The sequence below is a fragment of the Pteropus vampyrus genome, unplaced genomic scaffold (genome assembly GCF_000151845.1).
Source record: "Pteropus vampyrus isolate Shadow unplaced genomic scaffold, Pvam_2.0 Scaffold518, whole genome shotgun sequence".
In the NCBI taxonomy this organism is placed as follows: Eukaryota; Metazoa; Chordata; class Mammalia; order Chiroptera; family Pteropodidae; genus Pteropus; species Pteropus vampyrus.
The window spans coordinates 1,628,205-1,649,302 of NW_011889299.1; the positions used below are offsets into that span (position 1 = coordinate 1,628,205).

The 21,098-nt window shown below is 43.2% G+C and overlaps 1 protein-coding gene and 1 pseudogene across 11 annotated transcripts in view; both read left to right on the forward strand.

The window, feature by feature from the left end:
- Nucleotides 1-21,098, forward strand: part of KDM5C (lysine demethylase 5C) — a 31,761-nt gene that overhangs the window by 5,179 nt on the left and 5,484 nt on the right. For 4 of the 11 annotated variants that reach the window (XM_023525035.1, XM_011383443.2, XM_011383445.2 and 1 more), the window contains exons 3-18: nt 2,059-2,181; nt 2,492-2,662; nt 3,162-3,296; nt 3,989-4,112; nt 4,222-4,403; nt 5,428-5,586; nt 7,375-7,494; nt 7,626-7,784; nt 8,408-8,589; nt 8,675-8,837; nt 14,420-14,539; nt 14,626-14,820; nt 19,304-19,485; nt 19,575-19,699; nt 19,827-19,974; nt 20,614-20,719. In XM_023525035.1, the coding sequence (XP_023380803.1) occupies nt 2,059-2,181; nt 2,492-2,662; nt 3,162-3,296; nt 3,989-4,112; nt 4,222-4,403; nt 5,428-5,586; nt 7,375-7,494; nt 7,626-7,784; nt 8,408-8,589; nt 8,675-8,837; nt 14,420-14,539; nt 14,626-14,820; nt 19,304-19,485; nt 19,575-19,699; nt 19,827-19,974; nt 20,614-20,719 (2,394 nt within the window). The remainder of the gene's footprint in view (nt 1-2,058; nt 2,182-2,491; nt 2,663-3,161; nt 3,297-3,988; nt 4,113-4,221; nt 4,404-5,427; nt 5,587-7,374; nt 7,495-7,625; nt 7,785-8,407; nt 8,590-8,674; nt 8,838-14,419; nt 14,540-14,625; nt 14,821-19,303; nt 19,486-19,574; nt 19,700-19,826; nt 19,975-20,613; nt 20,720-21,098) is intronic. The other 7 variants (XM_011383446.2, XM_011383448.2, XM_023525034.1 and 4 more) reach the window with 5 other exon arrangements.
- LOC111733069 lies at nt 17,386-17,504 on the forward strand (annotated as a pseudogene).

Here is a 21,098-nt window from a genome sequence, read left to right on the forward strand (position 1 = left end):
CGGTGAGGTTTTCCACTAAGGGCTTGAGAATGTCCAGGGGTAATGAGAATGGGTGCTCTGAAGCCAGTTCCAGGTAAGATCCTGGAATTCCCCATGGAAGATGTAAGTTAGAAGTATGCTACCATTCCTCTCCCTCATTATTATGTATCCACAAGCCTTACTAGGTATTCTGGGGGGTGGGGGGAATGTTAGGCACAGCCAAGTACCCATGACCTAAAAACGCTTATTTGTCTTCTAGACCAGCGGTCCCTGACCTTTTTGGCACCAGGGACTGGTTTTAATGCCTGATGATATGAGGTGGAGCTGAGGCCGTGATGCTAGCGCTAGGGAGTGGCTACAAAAGTAGATGAAGCTTTGCTCACTCACTCACCGCTCACCTCCTGCTATGAGGCCCAGTTCCTGACAGGCCGTAGACTAGTACCAGTCTATGGCCTCGGGGTTGGGGACACCTGTTCTAGACCACAGTGCCTCAACCTTGGCACTGTTGACATGTTGGCCCAGATAATTTTTTGTCACGAAGGGCTGTCCTGTGTATTGCAGGATGTTCATCGGCATCTCTGGCTTCTACCGAATTTAATGCCAGTAGTACCCTTTTGTAGTTATGGTAACCAGAAATATCTCTAGGCATTGCTGCATGTCCCTTGGGGGGGCAGAATTGCCCCTCATTGAGAATCACTGTCCTAGGGTCAGTCTAGGTGCTGTTCAGATCAGAGCAAAAATCATCTCTTGTAAGGGGTACAAGATCCTAGAGAAATAGATCTGACCAGATCTTTTGGGGTACAGCTAGAGCAAGGTGTTGCCTAGTATGGGACAGGTTTTCTAGAAAGATGTACTGCCTAATGAGGGGGGAGCAAGGATGAGGTCAAGTTTGGAATACTAACTTGTTGAGATGGAGTAGAATTCCTGGCCCCTTAGGGGTTCTCATAGCTAAGGAGCCATAGGTTGTTTCTTTCTACAAATAGACCTTAGTTTTCTTCATCTATGAAATAGAAAGACCTGTACCCATTCCCCCTAATAGGATCAGAGCAAGGTAGTGAATGGTAGCGACTTATTTAGTTCTCCCTAGAATCAGGCTCTCTCACCAGGGTGAGGTGATTATAGACTTGGGGCCTTGTGGATCTCTTCTTGGGTCACTGAGATTTTTAGGGAAGCATGGTACATGCTTTATTCATAGGATCCTTGGCCCGCATCAGGTCCTGGACCGGCCAGGTGCTAGTGCTGCTTTGGTACACCATCTCTTAGTTCTTTAGGCCTTCGGCTGCCATGGAACAAAGTTTTGTGGTGCACAAGAAGAGATGAATATGCTCTTTTGGAGCCTTCATTCTCTGAAACATGCCTAGAGCTTAAATAAAATTCTGGGGTTTCCAGAAGGCCTTCATTGTTCCTCTCATAAGTCCATCTTTCTGGGGTAAGTGGACTGGGCAGTTGTTTTATTTCCCTTTCATAATCAGAAAACAGGTCCAGAGAGCAAAACTGATTTGTTTTAGGCTATATAGCAAATTAGCAGAGGAAAAGCTGAAACATGTTATTTGACATTCAGTTACCTTTTTTCAATTGAATAAATTTGACCTATAATATTGTGTAAGTTATATAGCATATTATTTTGATACATTTATGTTATAATATGATTGCTGATGTAGCAAATATGTATATTCATGTACATACACACAACACATTCACATTGTATGAATATAGTCTAATATTCATTATACTGACATTCAAATCTCTTGGGACCTGCTGCGTGACTGAGGAAACAGAGGTTTTCTATAAAAGAGATGCCACTCATCCAGCCCTGTCAGGGAGATTGAGAAAGAGTGTATGTAAAGCTTTGGCTATTGTGACCCGACCCTCTCCATTTTGGGATCTTGGGCTTATCTACTAGAAGGTGGCAGAGATGAGAGAGAAGTGGGCTAAGCACTTTCTAGAGTTTGAGATCCAGTTCATTGGGAGAGGCCCTGGGTAGTGGGCTGCTCTGTACCCTATCCCTTCCCTTATGATTAGGCCAGAAGACAGAGGTCAGGTAGAAGGGTCAGCCTCTTTGAACCATTTCTTTTTCAGGCCCAGACACGAGTGAAACTGAACTATTTGGACCAGATTGCCAAATTCTGGGAAATCCAGGGCTCCTCCTTAAAGATTCCCAATGTCGAACGGCGGATCTTAGACCTCTACAGCCTCAGCAAAGTAAGAACAGGTTTTTCTCAAACCCCTCCCTACCCCAGACCTTAATACCTTTGTTACTTTGGGGGCTCCCTTGGTTTGGATATTGGATCTCTAGGCTGCAGTATGCACTACAGCCTGGTAGCACACAAGCTGTCATCAGTACTTCTGGGCATCTCTTGGCTACAGTTTGAGTCTACGTGGTGGTGGTAGGAGGAGGGGGTAGCCCCCAGTGCAGTGATGGGCTAGTTGTCCTTACTGCCCTTCCTGCAGGCCTCCTCCATCAGGTACATACACACAGCGCATCCACATCCCTTCCTGCTTGTCCTTGCAGATCGTGGTGGAGGAAGGTGGCTATGAAGCCATCTGCAAGGACCGTCGGTGGGCCCGGGTGGCCCAGCGCCTCAACTACCCACCAGGCAAAAACATTGGCTCCCTGCTACGTTCCCACTATGAACGCATCGTTTACCCCTATGAGATGTACCAGTCTGGAGCCAACCTGGTGGTAAGGATGCCAGGCCGGTGTAAAAGGAGGCTTCAACACTTGCTCTTAATGAAACTAGAGACCTGGGAGCTAGACTCCACCCTTTTCTAGTGGTGCTCATTCTCTTCCCACACTACCCAGGGTCAGAGATTCTGGAGTTACCTGTAGGGTCAGCCTACTCTCTGTTATGTGACAAGGTTTTAACTGATAGAGAAATTCAGAGGAGGGAGAAATCTTTTGGACTGGAGAGGTCTTGGAGGAGATGGAGTCTGATTTAGTTGGGGAGATTGTTGTAGGGAGGTGGTTGGAAGGAGAAATGGCATAAGCAAAGGCATGAAAAGAATTCCCAAAGTGTGTGCTGGTGTCAGTGGTAAAGATCAGTTGAGCAGAGCTTGTTGGTGTGGGTCAGGGAGGTGCAACCACAGTTTTGGTTCCACCTGGTAAAGGTAGAGGGAAGTCTTTGCCCTTTGTTGGGGGTTGAGGTCCTAAGCCCTGACCCTTAGCCCTCACTTGTTCCCAGCAGTGCAACACACGTCCATTTGATAATGAAGAAAAGGACAAGGAATACAAACCCCACAGCATCCCTCTTCGACAATCTGTGCAGCCTTCCAAGTTCAACAGCTATGGTCGGCGGGCCAAGAGACTGCAGCCTGATGTGAGTCCTTCTTTTGACTTAGGGCTTTAGGGGTGGAGAGAGTCCTCTTTCGCCTTCTGGCCAAGGCTCTTTTCCCTGTTCCACACTCCCTTTTCTCATTTCTCTAGTTCTGAACAGTAGTATGCCTCTCCGAATTCACTCCTCTTTACTCCACTCTCAGCTGAGCTTCTGAGCTGGGTCTTGACCTGTTATACAGTATCTTTTTTATGTTTGTCCTTTTTTCCTGACTCACTCTGCTCATAGGGGTAGAACTGTTCTTTCTCCTTATACCTATAACCTAGCTTCAGGCAGAAGTTTATGTGCCAGGCATTCTTCTAGATACTGTCTCTGGGCTTACTAAAGCATGTAATTTAGCACATCATAGTAGTCACTGCCAGTTAGTAGTAGTGCCAGATCCTGTTAGATTTCTTTATGTTGTTCCCCAAACCCCTTGTAACTCTAACATAGGAGTTAATGTTCACGATTTTACAGTTGGGAAAATTGGGATCCTGTCTTAATTCATTTCCAAGAGAGAGCTGAGGAGGGAGCTCATTTACCTCCAGTCTCTAAAAAGCAGCTCTGAATTCTTGCCCTGGCCTGCCCATGCCTCAGCCCCTGGCATAAGTTCAGGTGATATATAGTCTAACCTGTTCTTTTAGGATGGAGCAGTCTGCCTCAGGTAGCATTCTTGATTCATTTCCCTTTTCTTCTAGCCCGAACCCACAGAAGAAGACATTGAAAAGAATCCGGAGCTGAAGAAGCTACAGATCTATGGGGCAGGCCCCAAAATGATGGGCCTGGGCCTCATGGCCAAGGATAAGACTCTGCGGAAGAAAGGTGAGTCCTGATAGTCTGGGTAGTATTAAGGATGGTCTCACCTGGGGAAAGGAGTTGGGGCCCTGACTGTTCTAGACCTATACTTTAGAGCTGTTCTGCTCTCTCCCAGATAAGGAAGGGCCTGAGTGTCCCCCCACCGTGGTGGTGAAGGAGGATTCAGGTGGGGATGTGAAGGTGGAGTCAGCCTCACCCAGGACCTTCCTGGAGAGCAAGGAGGAGCTGAGTCACAGCCCAGAGCCCTGCACCAAGATGACCATGAGGCTGCGGAGGAACCACAGCAATGCCCAGTTTGTAAGGACCCAGCCCTGACTTCCTATTGCTCTGCTTCTCATCCCTTCAAGGAGCATTTCCCCAGCATGGCACTGGACCAGGTTGCATTAAGCAGAAAAGTGGGCCTGGTGGGCCCTGCCCTCAGGTAGCTCACTTAATTGGGGAAACAAGGCCAAGTCACATGGAACAAAGAACAAGAAAGGGTGATCAAGTACTGTCAACATGAAGTGCTGGAAGGGTCCAGAGAAGGAGACTCCCTCTCCATTGCTTCAGGATAAAGGCTAAGCTCCTCATTACCATGCATGATCCAGTCCCTGCTGACCTCTAGCCTCATTCCCCAGCACTGCCCACCTCACTCCTCTGCTATAGCCACACTGAACTACTTGTAGGTATGTTTGTTTTTTTCCCTGAGATGTGCCATGCTCTTTCTTTTGTCATCCTTTGCACATGCTGTTTTTTTCTGCGTAGAAGAATTTCCCCCTGTGCTCTGCCCCATTGCAGTTTACTTTCAGATTTCAGTTTCAAGTGTTAATCTTTTCAGTGAAGTCCTTCCCCAAGGCTGTCTCTCCTTATCTCTAGCAGATCTGAGTGCTTCCTTCTCTAGGCTCTCATAGTACCCTTTATGGGCCGCTATTGGCAGTTTCCGCACTGCCCTTTAATTTTTATAAACACGTGTTTGGAGTACTATATGCCTTTAGAAGGCAAATGCCATATCATCACTGTACCGCAGAGTCTAGCATACTGTTGAACACATAAGTGTTCAGTAAGTGTTTATCGAATGAATAAAAATAGGGGATTCAAGATTGAATGATAAAGACTCTGCTCTCACAGCTCTACCAGTTTATTTGGGGAGATAGTACGTGCATGCATTTAAACTCCAGACCTAGTATGACTAGCCTGTACAGGGCTGTGAATGATCCGGCCAGCAAGCACTATAGGTGTCTCATGGAGAGCTCTGTGGACCTGGTTCCTTTCTGGAGGAGTCTGCTTAATGAAAACTAGACGGGGCTTTGGTGGGTGAACTATTGCCTTCCTCCCCTGGCAGATCGAGTCATATGTATGCCGGATGTGTTCTCGCGGGGATGAGGACGACAAACTTCTGCTTTGTGATGGCTGTGATGACAACTACCACATCTTTTGCCTGCTGCCTCCTCTCCCCGAGATTCCTAAGGGTGTCTGGCGATGCCCAAAGTGTGTCATGGCGGTAAGGCCTTCTCAGCCCCAGTCCATGTCTACCTCATAGGGTATCTTATCTTCCTTCATTCTGGCCTTATTGAGAACAGCCTCCTAGTCTAGCCAGTCTGATGTTTTGGGTTCCTGGGCCGGGGATAGGCTGAGCAGTGCTTTGGGAAAAAGAGGAGGAGGAGACTCAGCCTTTGCTTGTATACTCCGGGAGATCCCAGACCACCTGGGGAGGTGAGAGTCCTGATTAGACAGGTTGTACGTGATAACATATAATCAAATGCTAAATTGTATGTTAGAAACGCGGAGGTGTAGAAGTTCTGAGGAGAAGAAAGTGACTAAGAGTAGGTGTCAGGATTGAGATTTGGAGGACAGGACTATGAAAAAGTAATTGTTCTTTTGATTTCCAAGTTTTCTATTTGGGTTTTTTTGTTTGTTTGTTTGTTTGTTTTCCAAAAAGTTTGGAAAATAGACAAATTACCTATCATCTCTCCACCTAGAGACAACCATTATTAGTTGTCTGGCATATTTTCTTCTCATCTTTTTATTTTTGTACATATAGAACTGTCTAACAGATTTGGGATCTTAATGTATGTTTTCATTTGTTGTAATCATTTTTCTAAATTATTAAATATACTCATGGGTATGATTTGTTTTTCTCGTAGGGGTCCATCATGTGGGTATAATATTTATTTCGTTGTTTTCCTTCTGTTATGATAATTAAATTGGTTTGCAGTTATGTAGACTTTGCTAGAAGAGGTGGGCAAGTGTTCTAGGCTGGGGGATGGAGGGAACAAGGAACAAGGGTATATGGAGAGGATGTACCTAGTGCAAGAGAGGCAGTAAGGAGAGCAGCTGAAACAGCAGTGAGAACTAAGAGGCCTGCGAAGTCTGCCGGGTTCGTTCCATAAGCTTCCTACCTTCATCCAAATTCTGGGTGCTCATCTATATTTCCCTCTAGGTTCCTGGAGAACAGATGTTGATAGTCACTCTTGCCTTATCTTAGGATTTCAACTGTGGTTACAGAGACCGAGAATGCATGCTCACACACACGTACACACACATACACACAGACATGAGGAAAGAGACCAGGGCAGTGCATCACGAATGGCTTTGGTAATGGTGGAGATTCCTTTGGGGAGGAGTTTAGATACCAGTGGTATCATAGACAACGAAGACGATCAGCTCTACTTGGCTTTCTAAGTGATTGTGGGCCAGTGGACCAGATTGACATTTATTTTTCAGACATGAGCAGAGTGTGTGTCTGACTCTGGGGTATGTACAGTTCTCAGCTAAAGCCATGGATGTAGCTACAAAGTGAGGTTGACCCACATCCAGTCCTCTGAGACAATTTCAAGAACAGGAACAGTGTAGCATATGGCACTGTAGAAGCTAGTGCCTTTGCCATCCACCAAGCTACTATAATATTCACTGCCATTTTCCCAAACCTGTAGTTCCAGCTTCCCTAAGCACCCTGTAGAAACTCACATTTTAGCTTGGGAGAAAAAATGGTGGCAGAAGAGCATAGGATAGCAATTTAAGTCAGAGCCCATAGTTTAGATAGTAAAGTCTTAAAGAGAAGACCAAAAGTATGGTAGCATACATGGGAATGAAAAGAAGTTTTTGGAGAAGTAATCTGAAGTTTTAGGAGAAAAAGGTGGCGCTATTAAATGAAGCCTGCCTCAGGGGCCTTGAATGCAGATGTAGGGCTATTCTCCTTCCCTACTCCTACCCATATTCCAGCTCCGCTTTTGAGGCTTCTCTGCCTCTTTGCCTCTGCCTTGGTGACATGTTCTCCTTTGGGTTTCAGGAGTGTAAACGCCCCCCTGAAGCCTTTGGCTTTGAGCAGGCTACCCGGGAATACACTCTGCAGAGCTTTGGCGAGATGGCCGACTCCTTTAAAGCTGATTACTTCAACATGCCCGTGCACGTAGGTGATGGAGGTCTGGGGTAGTGTCAGGGCTAGGGTCATAGGTGTTGGTGCCTGATAATCTTAGCTCTCCTGGGTTAATGGGGCCAGGATATGATGGGCCACAGTCATTCACTACTCCTGTTCCCCAGATGGTACCCACGGAACTCGTGGAGAAGGAGTTTTGGCGGCTGGTAAACAGTATTGAGGAAGATGTGACTGTTGAGTATGGGGCTGACATCCATTCCAAAGAATTTGGCAGCGGTTTCCCCGTCAGTGACAGTAAGCGGCACCTAACCCCTGAGGAGGAGGTAAGTGGATGATTCATGATTATATGTCAGCTGTGTGAGCTTAGGCAAGTCATTTAGTGTCTAAAAGACTCAGTGGCTCTGTAAGATACAGATTTTTATGCCTGCCTTTTGTGGTTGCTGTGAGCTTTAGATAAGATGATACGTATATAATGAACACAGCCTAGTACTGGCATGTCATCTCCAACCATGAGACTGGCTTTTTCCTTGTTTGCAGAATGGGGATAGTGTCTACCTTACAAATTTGTTAGAAGTAGTAAATGAGAATATGTATGAAATGCCTGGCAGCGTGCCTGGCTCATTCATGAGAAGTTCAGGGACTGGGCTGATATGTGCAGGAAAAAATGAGGGCCCAGGTCTGCCTCAAGGGAAGGGTGCATTTTGGTCCAGAACAAGGACTTTTTACTTGCAGGTATTTTGGTCGCTGAGTATATCTATCAACCTCCCCAAAGTTGAATTTAATTGAAATTTTGTGTGTATATATTTTGTGGAAAGAATACCTATAATATTTCTTAGATGTTTCAAAAAGGTCTGCTACCTCAAAGTTAAGTAAGGTTTTTTGGGCTAAAGATCTCAGTTCTTTAGCATAACCTTCATCCCCTTTCTATAAATACTTGACCTGACAGGAGTATGCCACCAGTGGATGGAACCTCAATGTGATGCCAGTGTTGGAGCAGTCTGTATTGTGCCACATCAATGCGGACATCTCTGGCATGAAGGTGCCCTGGCTCTATGTGGGCATGGTCTTCTCAGCCTTTTGCTGGCATATTGAGGATCACTGGAGTTACTCTATTAACTACCTCCACTGGTGAGTGGGGCCTTGGGGAGCCAGGGTGAACTCTCTCAGGACCACAGGTGTGACCATTCTATGTGTCCCCTTTCCACTTGGACAGGGGTGAGCCGAAGACTTGGTATGGGGTACCCTCACTTGCAGCAGAACATTTGGAGGAGGTGATGAAGAAGCTGACACCTGAGCTCTTTGATAGCCAGCCTGACCTCCTGCACCAGCTTGTCACCCTCATGAACCCCAATACCCTCATGTCCCATGGCGTGCCGGTGAGTGCCCAAGAAACAGACAAGGGGTAGGAATGATTTAGTGATGCCCTTTGTGGTGGTGGTGATCATCTGCAATCTACCCCTGCCCCTTTCTCATTCTGTTCTATCCTGATTGGGCTATCAGTTTGAGGAGACTAATAGCAACCCAAAATAATAGTGGTTAGATATACAATGTGATGGCGAGCCTTCTGGGCCATGTGTTTGAGGGCAACTCCTTAGGGATGGCTTCTCATCACATCTACATTCCAGCCAGTAGAAGAGGGAAATGAGGGAAGGATAGGTTGGACAAGTCTCCTTACTTTTAAGAACACTCATTATTTCCATCCATCTCCTGTAAGTCACAACTTTAGTCGCATGGTCACATTAGCTGCAAGGAAAACTGATTTTTGTTCTGGATGGTCATGTACCAGCTACAAATCGGAGGTTATGTTATTGTGAAAGAAGGTGAGAAAGAGTTATTAGGACAACAAGCGGTCTCTGTCATATTTTAACCCTTCTTGGAGCAGTGGGTCAGTCTTTTTACTTATTTAACAGGTCAGAGGTTCAATGGTGGTAATTATTTTGCAATATATAAGTATCAAATCAACATGTTTTACACCTTAAACTTAAAATATCTCAATAAAGCTGGGGGTGGGGGTGGTGACAAAAAAAAAGTGCCAATATCTTTTAACAGAAGAAAAAAGTTGAACCCAGGGTCTTGGCTTATACTATCCTCCTCTGTGGACCTCTCCTTTTCCTATAAAACATTTTGCTGAGTATGCAACATGACTTACCTATAAGGGCCTTTATATTCCTGGGAATTTCCAGCATTGATTAGCATCAGCTAGTTTTCTGGTGTAGATCTTAAAACAGCCTGATTAACAGTCCTATAGGAATAGGGATTAGTATGTCTACCATCTCTGCTTTGAGTCTTATTCTGTCCTTCTCATCCTCCCCACTCCCTTCCATCCTCCACCCTCACCCCCATCTTGCCTGCTCTGCCACTTAGTCTAATGCATAGGATATGGTAGGCAGTCAGTACATATTAAATTAATGTCTCTTAGAGATCCCTGGACATCTGTACAGTAGGGCTTTGGACTAGGTCGGTGTTTCTCACCCAAATTTCTTCTTGCCTTTACCTTGTTTCGATATACTACACACCTTGTGAATAATTTATACATTTATTATATTTATTATACGGTTTAGTGATATTTAACCAAGGATTGAGGTATCTAGGGAATTAGAGGAAGCATTCTACAACAGTGCAGGCAACCTTCCTCCACTCAGAGGTGAGGGTATCCTTTCCCCTCTCCACTTCACCCCATTTAAGAACTACTGGACTCGAGATGATCATGGGCCCTTCCTTCCAGTTCTCTTTATAAGTAGACATTGGGTCTAACTTCTCCTCAGACCTTGCCTACAATGTCAAGGAGAATTGTAAGAGCAGAGGATTCTTCTTACAGACTCAGATAGCTAAAATGCATATATATATATACACACACACATACACATACATGTACCTATACACATACATGTATACATATATATACACATACATATGCATATGCATATGTTTAGTTCTTAACCTCGTTTTAAAAAACTTTATGATACACTTTTAAACCTGTGCTGTTTGTTTCCATCTCCACAGCATTTCTCTTGCTCATGGCCCACCAGTTTCTCTGGCCAGTTGCTGCCTCACCTTGTCTGCCTTGCCCCTCCTATAGGTAGTTCCCAGCATCTCCAGGCTTTTTTGGACTTGGCAGGGTCCCTCAGTCCAAAGCATCTGTGATTTTCATATTCTCATGCTGGCAAACTGCAGTTTACCCAGTTGGAGCTCCCCCAGAGCTATCTTTAGCCTGTCCTCCACCCCTACTTCCCCTTTGGTTTGGTTTGGAGAAGGCCATTTCTTTTTATAGATATATAGCATAAGTATTATTTTCATTGTAAAAGAAACATGCCCCCTTTCTAAAAAAAATGGAAATAGATCATCCCTATTTCCTCCCCATTTTGTGTTTCGACCTGTTATTTATCTTTGTAAATTTTGATAGCGATAATCACTGTGTGGGTTTTATAATCTCTTTTGTAAGTTTAATAATCTACAATGGCAGTGTCCAATTTGGTAGCCATTATAGACACATGTGGCTACTGAGCACTTGAAGCATGGCTTGTTTCAGCTGAAGTGTGCTGAAAGTTAAAACACATGTTGGCGTTTAAGACAGTATAAAACAAATGATATAAAATATTTCACTAACACTTTTATATACTGATTACACATTGAAATGGTAATATTGTGGTTATATTAATTAAATATATTGAAATTAATTTCACTTGTTTTTTAATGTAGTTGCTAGAGAATTTTAAAGTACATATGTGGCTGACATGAATTATATTGGACAGTGCTAGTCAAGAATGATTTTTGCTTTCTTACTATGAACTATTTATAACCACTTTTTTAAAAATACCAAGCCTTTAAAAAAAAACTTTATTGCCATATAATTTACATACCATAAAATTCACCCATTTTAAGTGTACAGTTCAGTTCAAATTTAAAGCATTGTTCTACTATCACCACAATCCAATTAGAACATTTCCATCACCCCCCAAAAATCCTTCATGCCCTTTTGTAGTCATTCTCCATTCTATCCCCTAGTCCCATGCAACCACTAATCTACTTTCTGTCTCCAGAGATTTGCCTTTTGTAGGCAGTTCATATAAATGGAATAATATGTGGTCTTTTGTGTCTGGCTTCTTTCACTTAGCATAATGTTTTCAAAGTTCATCCATGGTGTAGCCTGTATCAGAACTTAATTCCTTTTTATGATGGAATAGTTTTCCATTGTACGGGTATACCACATTTTGTTTATCCATTCATCAGCTGATGGACATTTGGGTCATTTTTTAATAGCTGCAGAATTGTAAGGAGAGCTTTTTAAAATTACTACATAGGAAACAGTAAAGTGACATTGCCAAAGTGAGGGTGTAGGTTGAGACAAAGAATCAGGAGCATTAGGTTCTATTTCTGGCTCTGCTACTTGAGATTTCTCTAGGACTCAGTTTTCACATCTATAAAATTAAAGCTGGAACTAGATCATTCAGCAGATATTGCTAGAAATGTGCAAGGCCTCTGGTCAGCACCCTGAAGGTAAATAAACCAGTCTCTGCCCATAGGTATATGCAGATAGTGGAGGACAGAGGTGAGTAAACAAGTGGAATAAAATGTAGAGATGCTACAAAAGAACAACAGACTGGGTCATTAGGTAGGGGGCAGGGGCGGTCAGGAAAGCATTTGTAGAAGTAGTGATTCTGGAAGGAAGAGTAAGAGTTTGTCTGTCGGGCCATGCTTTATCATGTTGAATGGTGATTCAGGTGAGGACATCTTGGTAGATTTGCATTTTTTAGAAAACAATTCTAGTGGTTGCCAGTACAATAAAATACAGGCAAGAGATGGTAGTGTCACCTCTAAGTAGCAATAAATTTGAGCAGAAGAAAATGTACTGAAGGTGAGAGTTGATCAATGACCTATATAAATGCGCAGATGTATTCACAAATGGGAAGTTCAGTATTGTTAGGATGTTAATTCTCTCCACATTAATTTAGAATCCTACAGAAGAATCATTGGATTGAAGGGTATAAAAATTTTAGATTCTTGTATGTATTAGTAGTTTTGCTTTTCAGAGGATAGACATTATTGGTCCCCTTACTGACACTGTACCTATTTCACTGTGTCTTCATCGTCTGTGCTGGGCAGCTAGAAATGTGACCCTCCCTTACTCCAGCAAAAGACTGGAAATTTACTTTTGAAGAGATTAACTTAGAAGATCTCTGGATTGAGGTCTTCTAGGTACAGTTGAGGGTGGAGGTACAGTGAAAATAGTAAGATTCATCATTGTATACATACTAGATGCTAAGGTTCCCAGCCATCTCCCTCCGCTTGGCTCTTAGAACACTGGTAGTCAGTCAGACCTTCCTTCAGGCAAAATAATGAGAGAATTTTCTCTGGGGAATCTGGCCCAAATGTAAAGAGTTTCTCAAACTAAATGGCTCAGCCAGATCACCCTACAGTGAAGCTCACAGTTGACAAACTTCACTTGTGTACTCAGCTTCCATTCATCTTTTTCATTTATTCTTAAATATAAGTAGACAGACACAGATTAACACCCAACCAAGGAAACTCTAGAAAACAAAATAAAACCAAAGAGGGAAAAGACAACTTGGAAAAACAGCTTAGGCAGGGAGAAGTAAACTTTTAAAAGGAAAGGAAAAGAAACCTCAGTATCTTCAGAGATGAGCATATATTGCAAACATGAAATAAGAACAAGATACTATTTAGAAAATAGACTGAGAACAAAGAAGAGCTCTTGGAAATTAAAATTGTAAGTTTAGAAGATGAATAGTTAAGGAAATCTCCCAGAAAAATAGAATAAAGATGGAAAAAATGTAGAGAAAATTAGAGAATTTAAGAGGTTCGGTATTCAAATAGGAGTTCTGAGAATAGATGAAAACTGAAAGGATCAAATCATTAATGAAATTGTTCAAGAAAATTTTCCTGAACCGAAAGACTGAGTTTCTAGAATCAAAGGGCCTACCCAGTGCATGAATGAAAATAGATTCACAGCAAGGTACATCTGATGGATTTTCATATCAAACACTGGGAACAGAAAAAATTCTGCAAACTTCCTGAGAGAGAAAACAGGTTTAATTCAAAGCATTAGAAATCTGAATGGCTTCAGACTTTTCAAAAGCAACACTGGAATCTAGAAGGTTAGAGCCGTGCCTTCAAGTGATTTTCGACTTAGAGTTCTGTATGCAGTGAAATTACCATGTGTGAGAGTAGAATAGACACATTTAAAAAAAAAAAAAAAAAGCTCTTTTCACCATTTCTCAGGAGGCTGTTGCACAGCAAAGGAATAAACCAAGAAAGGAAAACATGGGACCTGGGAAACAGGTGATCCATCACAAGAGAGTGACGATCCAGGGAGGATAGCTGGTCCTAATTGAAACAGATCATAAGGCTCCATGAGAGACAGAAATGTCAAAACTGATATAGCAGAGCTAGACACTTGTCCAAAAGGTGGGGAATGAATTACTAATACATGCATAGAAAAGTAAGCAAATGTAGAAGTAGGAGGCTATTTTTAATGTCTAAAGGCATGTTATTTATTGTTAAGGTAAATGCCAAAATAATCAGAAGAGGTGAATGTGATTGGCTCTGGGGAGTGGAGAATGGCAGGACCTGCTGATTTTATTACAAATCTTGTAGAACCATTTGGTTCTCAAAACTGCACGTGTGACTGATAATAATTATTAATGAAAAAACTTTGGCCAGCTTAATGAAAAGCGAGACTTTAAATTTTTATAAAAATTACTAAGGAAGTTGAAATATTTTGGTGTATATATTTCCTACTTTTACCTCAGAACTTTCTGTCATGTGTCAACACAAAACCTTTAGAGCAGAGACTAGTGGTCCTTCCTTTCAGAATTTAGAGAGTCTGGGAATCTGTTGTCAGACTGTGTTTCCTAAGGCTTTCCTTTGTCTCCTTAGATCAGGTTTCTGCAGGCTGTGGACAATCTCTGTCTCAATGACTTTGGCCTTTCTTCCTCAGGTTGTCCGCACAAACCAGTGTGCAGGAGAATTTGTCATTACCTTCCCTCGTGCTTACCATAGTGGCTTCAACCAAGGCTACAACTTTGCTGAGGCCGTCAACTTTTGCACTGCTGACTGGGTGAGTCTGGAGTGTGGTGGGCTGGGGAAGCTGAGGTACCATTGGCCTCCAGACTTAGCCATATTCAACCTTGAACCTGTCCACAGTTGCCAGCTGGGCGCCAGTGCATTGAGCACTACCGCCGGCTCCGTAGATACTGCGTCTTCTCCCATGAGGAGCTCATATGCAAGATGGCTGCCTGCCCCGAGAAGCTGGACCTGAATCTGGCTGCAGCTGTGCATAAAGAGATGTTCATTATGGTGCAGGAGGAGCGGCGTCTACGAAAGGCCCTGCTGGAGAAGGTGAGTTGTGGGGAGAGTGCCCTGGATTGGGTACCCTAGCATGGCAAAGGTGCGGGGAGGAAGGGGTAGCCCCAAGAAGTAGAAGATGTAGCTTCTGTTCTTGGGAGGTAGTGAAATGAACTAGATGGCATCTGGATTGGGAACCACATTCCATTTCCTGCTCTACTATTTACCAACAATCATGAGCAAGTTAATTTACTTCACGGAGCTTCAATATCCCCATCTGAAAAATGAGGATTATATATAATAGTGCTTATCTTTTTGGATAGTTGAGTAGATTAAAATGTTTATTGAGTAACTGAGCCATAGTAGGTGCTGGTATAGCTGCTATTATTTAAATAATTCAGCAAGGCATACTGGCATCTGCCGATTAGCTGGATGACCTTTTCAAGTCACATAACCTCTCATGGTCTCACTTTCCCACTGTGTAAAGTAAGAATAAATACCTAATTTGCAAGGTGGTTTTAAGGCTTGAGTCAGATGATTTATGTCAAAACATGAATTAATGTACTTGTGTAGCAGCTGCTATTATTGGTAATATTAATACATGAAGAAAATGATTGACATATGGAACATTTATTAGGAAATGCCATTTTATTACGTGCAGATGGTTCAGCAGCTCACAATAGGGTAACATTACTAAGGAGAGGGCTGTTCTCTTTTAATAGATTTCTCAAAAGCATATGTCAGTAATATGTAGGTGAGTGTAGTTCGGCTGCCTTCTTAAAGTTCCACTCTTGCCCAATTAGGGAATGAACTTAGAATTCTCCATAGGATTACAAAGGAATACTAGTCATGAGGGATCCCTTGTTGCTCATTTAGGATAATACTTTCTTATTTTAAAGCTTATTTATAACTTTCCTATGAGCATGGGCTGTGGGGAGAATTGCAACAACAGTAAGTGTTGGAAGTCTGGGGCCTATCAGTCTGTGACAAAAGTTGGTGAGCCTCTCTCTGGGCTTCTCCAGGAATCATTTGCTCTCTGTTCAGTGCTGTTATTAAATGATGACCCTGGGGCTCTGCCAGATTACAGGAAGGAGCCAAAGCAGTTGGTTGACTCCATCTGCAGTTGGTTGAATCCACAGATGTGAAATCCAGGGATACAGAGGGCTGACTCTATATTTATTGAAAAAAAAAATCCACATTTAAGCAGACCTGCACAGTTCAAACTCATGTCCCAGGGTCAACTGCATATACCACATCTTCTTTACCCATTCATCTTATGGATGGGCACCTAGGTTGTTTCCATATCTTGGTTATTGCAAATGCTATAATGAACACGGGGTGCATGTATCTTTTCAAATTAGTATTTTCGATTTCTTCAGATAAATATCCAGAAGTATTTATCTGAATTGCTGGATCATAAGGTAGTTCTATTTTTAATTTTCTGAGGAATCATCATACTGTTTTCCATAGTGGCTGCATCAGTTTACAGTCCCAATGGTGCAAGACAGTTCCTTTTTCTCCACATCCTCACCAACACTTATTCTTTGTTGTCTTTTTGATAATAGCCAAATAGATTAAAGACTAAAATGTAAGACCTAAAACCATAAAACTCTTAGAAGAAATCATAGGCAATAAATGCTGACTTCAGTTTTAGCAATATATTTTTGGATATGTCTCTGGGCAAAGGCAACAGAAGCAAAAATAAACATGGGACTACATCAAACTAAAAGCTTTTGTACCACAAAGGAAACTTATCAACAAAACGAAGAGGCAACCTACTTAATGGGAGAAGGTATTTGCAAATGATATATCCAATAAGGGGGTTAATATCCAAAATATATAAAGAACTCATATAACTCAGCATCAAAAAAATATATATATCTGAAAAATGTCAGAGGACCTGAATAGACATTTCTCCACATCTTCTTTATCTATTCATCCATAGACATTTAGATTGTTTACATATGTTATCTATAATCAGCAATAAACATGAAAGTGCAGATATCTTTTCAAGATCTTGATTTTATTTCCTTTGGATGTGTACCCAGAAGTCGGATTGCTGGATCATAGGGTAGTTCTATTTTTAATTTTTTGAAGATCCTCCATACAGTTTTCCATAGTTGCCGCACCAATTTATATTCCCACCAACAGTGCACAAGGATTATCTTTACTCCTGCCCTTGCTAACACTTGATAATAGTCATCCTAATAGGTGTGAGGTGATATCTCATGATTTTGATTTGCATTTTCCTAATGATTAATGATTTTGAGCACCTTTTCATGTATCTGTTGGCCATTTGTATGTTTTCTTTAAAAAATCTATTTAGGTTCTTTGTCCATTTTTTAAATTGGATTATTTGTGGTTTTTTGCCATTGAGTTATATATTCATATCCTATATGTCCTTATCTGGTTTGGTTATTAACCCTTTATCAGTTATATGGTTTGCAAATATTTTTTCCCATTCTATAGGTTGCCTTTTCATTTTATTGTTTCTTTTGCTGTACAGAAACTTTTTAGTTTGATTTAGTCCCACTTACTTATTTTTGCTTTTGTTGTTTGTGTTTTTGGTGTCATATGCAAAAAAATCATTGCCAAGACTAATGTCAAGATTTTTTTCCTGTCTGTGGCCATGCCACCTGAACCAAGCCCGATCCCGTCTGATCTCGGAAGCTGAGTAGGGTCGGGCCTGGTTAGTACTTGGTTGGGAGACCACCTAGGAAGACCAGGTGCTGTAGGTGTAAAAAAATAAAAAATAAGAGATTGTAAGTAGACAAGGTCCTTGCAATCTGTGAGGTCAACCAAGGGTTGCCTCGCCTAAAAAAAAAAAAAAGATTCTCCCCCACCCCTTTGTTTTCTTCTAGGAGTTTTATGATTTCAGTTTCTATGTTTGTCTTTAATCTATTTTCAAGTTAATTTTTGTGAGTGGTATAAGATAGGGGTCCGGTTTTATTCTTTCGCATGTGGTTATCCATTTTTCCCAGCACCATTTATTTTAAAGCTTATTTATAACTTTCCTATGAGCATGGGCTGTGGGGAGAATTGCAACAACAGTAAGTGTTGGAAGTCTGGGGCCTATCAGTCTGTGACAAAAGTTGGTGAGCCTCTGGGCTTCTCCAGGAATCATTTGCTCTCTGTTCAGTGCTGTTATTAAATGATGACCCTGGGGCTCATCTTATTGAAGAGACCGTCCTTTCCGCATTGAGTAGTCTTGGCTCCCTTGTCAAATATTAGTTGATCATATATACGCAGGGGTTTATTTCAGGGCTCTCAGCTCTGTTCCCTTGGTCTGTGTATTTTGATTTTATGCCAGTACCATACTGTTTTGCTTGCTATAGCTTTAAAGTATAGTTTGAAATCTTGAAATGTAGCTCCAGTTTTGTTTTTCTTTCACAAGATTGCTCTGGCTATTTGAGATCTTTTGTGGTTCCACTTATTCTAAGTGTTTAGTTGCTTTCTCTTTGTTAACCCTCATAACAACCCACTGAGGATGGTACCATGATCGCCAAGATAAGGAAACTGAAACCTACAGAGGTTTAAATAATTTATTCAAAATCACACAGCTAGTAAAAGGCAAAGTGAGATTTGTAATGTGCCGTGGACTCATATCTTATGCAGAGGTTAGGGATTAAATTTGGTGTAGAAGATAAAAACTGTTAAGAGTCAAAATGTCCCTTTAAATTCCCTAAAATTGCCCATAATGATAGCATTGTATTGTCTTTCAGTTCCTCCAACAAAGCTAGCTTTTTCTCCATTTTTGGAATGGATTGTGTTTTCTTCATCTGAGCAACAGATGAAGTCATTGGCTTGGGTTTGGGAGCCATGTTGTTGAAAACTATATTGTATCTTTAAACAGTGGACACAGGCACATAGTTTTATTTATGTAAGTTATATATGTGCAAACAGTGTGTCCTGTCTGTTAAGCAGCCAGCACAGTGCCTGGAACAGAGTGGGCACTGAGTTACTGGAAGCCAGCATCGTTCCCCAGTACATGGCCTTTTTCTTGCCCACTCCCACACATTGCCACCTCTCTGGTGCTTTGGTCTACCATTTTCTTTACTACTCACCCAAAAGGCCCTTTCAGCTGATTTGAATCTTACCTGATTCTTCTTCCTGTAAGGCAGGGGTCCCCAGCCGCAGGCCATGGACCAGTATCAGTCCGTGGCCTGTTAGAAACCGGGCTGCACAGCAGGAGGTGAGTGGCAGGCGAGTGAGTGAAGCTTCATCTGTATTTGTAGACACTTCCCAGCACTAGCATCACTGCCTCAGCTCCACCTCAGATCATCAGGCATTAGATTCTCATAGGAGCACTGGTCCTTGGTGCCAAAAAGGTGGGGGACACTGTTCTTGCCCTGGCTTATCTGGTTCCCCAGCTTTGAGAGTCTGGACTTCATAGAGGCATGTGCTCTGTGATGTTTGGTCTCCCCCACAGCTCTCAGCACAGATTTATATCTAACATGGGGCTTGGTAGTGGCTCAGATGGGGATTTCTGCAGCCCTGTTCTGGCTCTATATAATGTACGTGGGTCGAATGCCCCCAGGGCATCACGGAAGCTGAGCGAGAGGCTTTTGAGCTGCTCCCGGATGATGAGCGCCAGTGCATCAAGTGTAAGACCACGTGCTTCCTATCAGCCCTGGCCTGCTACGACTGCCCAGACGGCCTTGTCTGCCTTTCCCACATCAATGACCTCTGCAAGTGCTCCAGTAGCCGGCAGTACCTGCGGTGAGCAGGGGGCCTACCTGGAGGAAGTGGGACGAGGAGGGAGATGCAGAGCTGGGCCAGAGATGCTCTTCCCTGCCCTCTTCCTCCAGGTATCGGTACACCTTGGATGAGCTCCCTGCCATGCTACATAAGCTGAAGGTTCGGGCTGAGTCCTTTGACACCTGGGCCAACAAAGTGCGAGTGGCCCTGGAGGTGGAGGATGGGCGGAAGCGCAGTGAGTGATGGGGGGATGGAGGGACTCCACAGGCAAGTTCTATTCCCTTGTCTTCTGTACCCGCCACCTTCTTTCTCTGCCTTTACTCAATACTGCCTACTCCTTGCTGCTCTCATTCTCTCTGCAGGCCTTGAAGAGCTGAGGGCACTAGAGTCTGAGGCCCGTGAGCGGAGGTTTCCTAACAGTGAGCTGCTGCAGCGACTGAAGAACTGCCTGAATGAAGCAGAGGCTTGCGTGTCCCGGGCTCTGGGACTGGTCAGCGGCCAGGAAGCTGGGTATGGCAGCATGAGGTGTTGGGTACAGGTAGCCTGTCGAGAGCCAGCACATAGGAAAAATACTATAAGGGATGGACTGACTCTGAGCACCAGTGGGCAGACAGCATCAGCAGGAAGCTGACAAACAGTGCTGTGTGAGGTGGCCTGTGAGGTTGTTGGGGATGGCAAGGAGACCAGGCAGCTAGAATGGAGAAGAGCCCCTCAGTGCTAAGAAATCTAGAAATCTTTCTTTTCATCAGTACCTAGAGATTTCAGGCAGGGTGAGGGATTTTGTGGGCAAGAAGGAATTGTGGAAGGTTTAGGGGCCAGAAAAGGGCACAGAGGCATAAACTTGACCATAGAGTTAGTTCACAGTAGAGGATGGATTGAAAAGTTCAGTTTATTTTGCCATCAGTTCATTTCTACGTTCCCCCTCCCAGATATATCCTATATTCTTCTCTTCTAATTCTTTTCACTCGTTATATGAATGTGCTTGTATCTTAGAACCCTCCCTCTACCCTGGGCAGTTTGGTGGGGATGGGACTGTGAAGCATGAGAGATCAAGGTGGGCAGGTCTGAGGAAAGGTGTTGGGTCCCAACACAGACATGGACGGAAGGGACTAAGTTTGAGCCGGAAACCCCACATGTGAAACTCCATAGTCCCCACAGGGTAGCTGGTCTACAGATGACCCTGGCTGAGCTCCGGGACTTTCTGGACCAGATGAACAACCTGCCTTGTGCCATGCACCAGATTGGGGATGTCAAGGTGAGGAGGGGTAGACTTGGAGTGCTGCTGAGGGATCAGGGGGATTGGGGGACCTGAGTAGTAGGCTACTCTTGGCTCCCTTAAAAAGGGTCAAGTATTTGGGCAAGACAGATTGCACATGTGAGAAAATAACAAGAGATAGGAGGCAAAGGATCTAGCAACTGCCTCTTAGAAATGGGATTTAAGGGGACAGGTAGCAAGGATATGAGTACAGGATATAGAGTCAAAGGAAGGTTTCCTGGCAGAGGTGGAAGGGGAAAAAGAGGAAGTAGTAAGGGTATTTGTGGGCCTGGGAACCTGGGTCAAGTTAAGGAAGGTAAAGAACTGGGATGGAGAGAGCAGTGGACACCAGTTTGAGTACAGGGGTTTATGAGAAGGC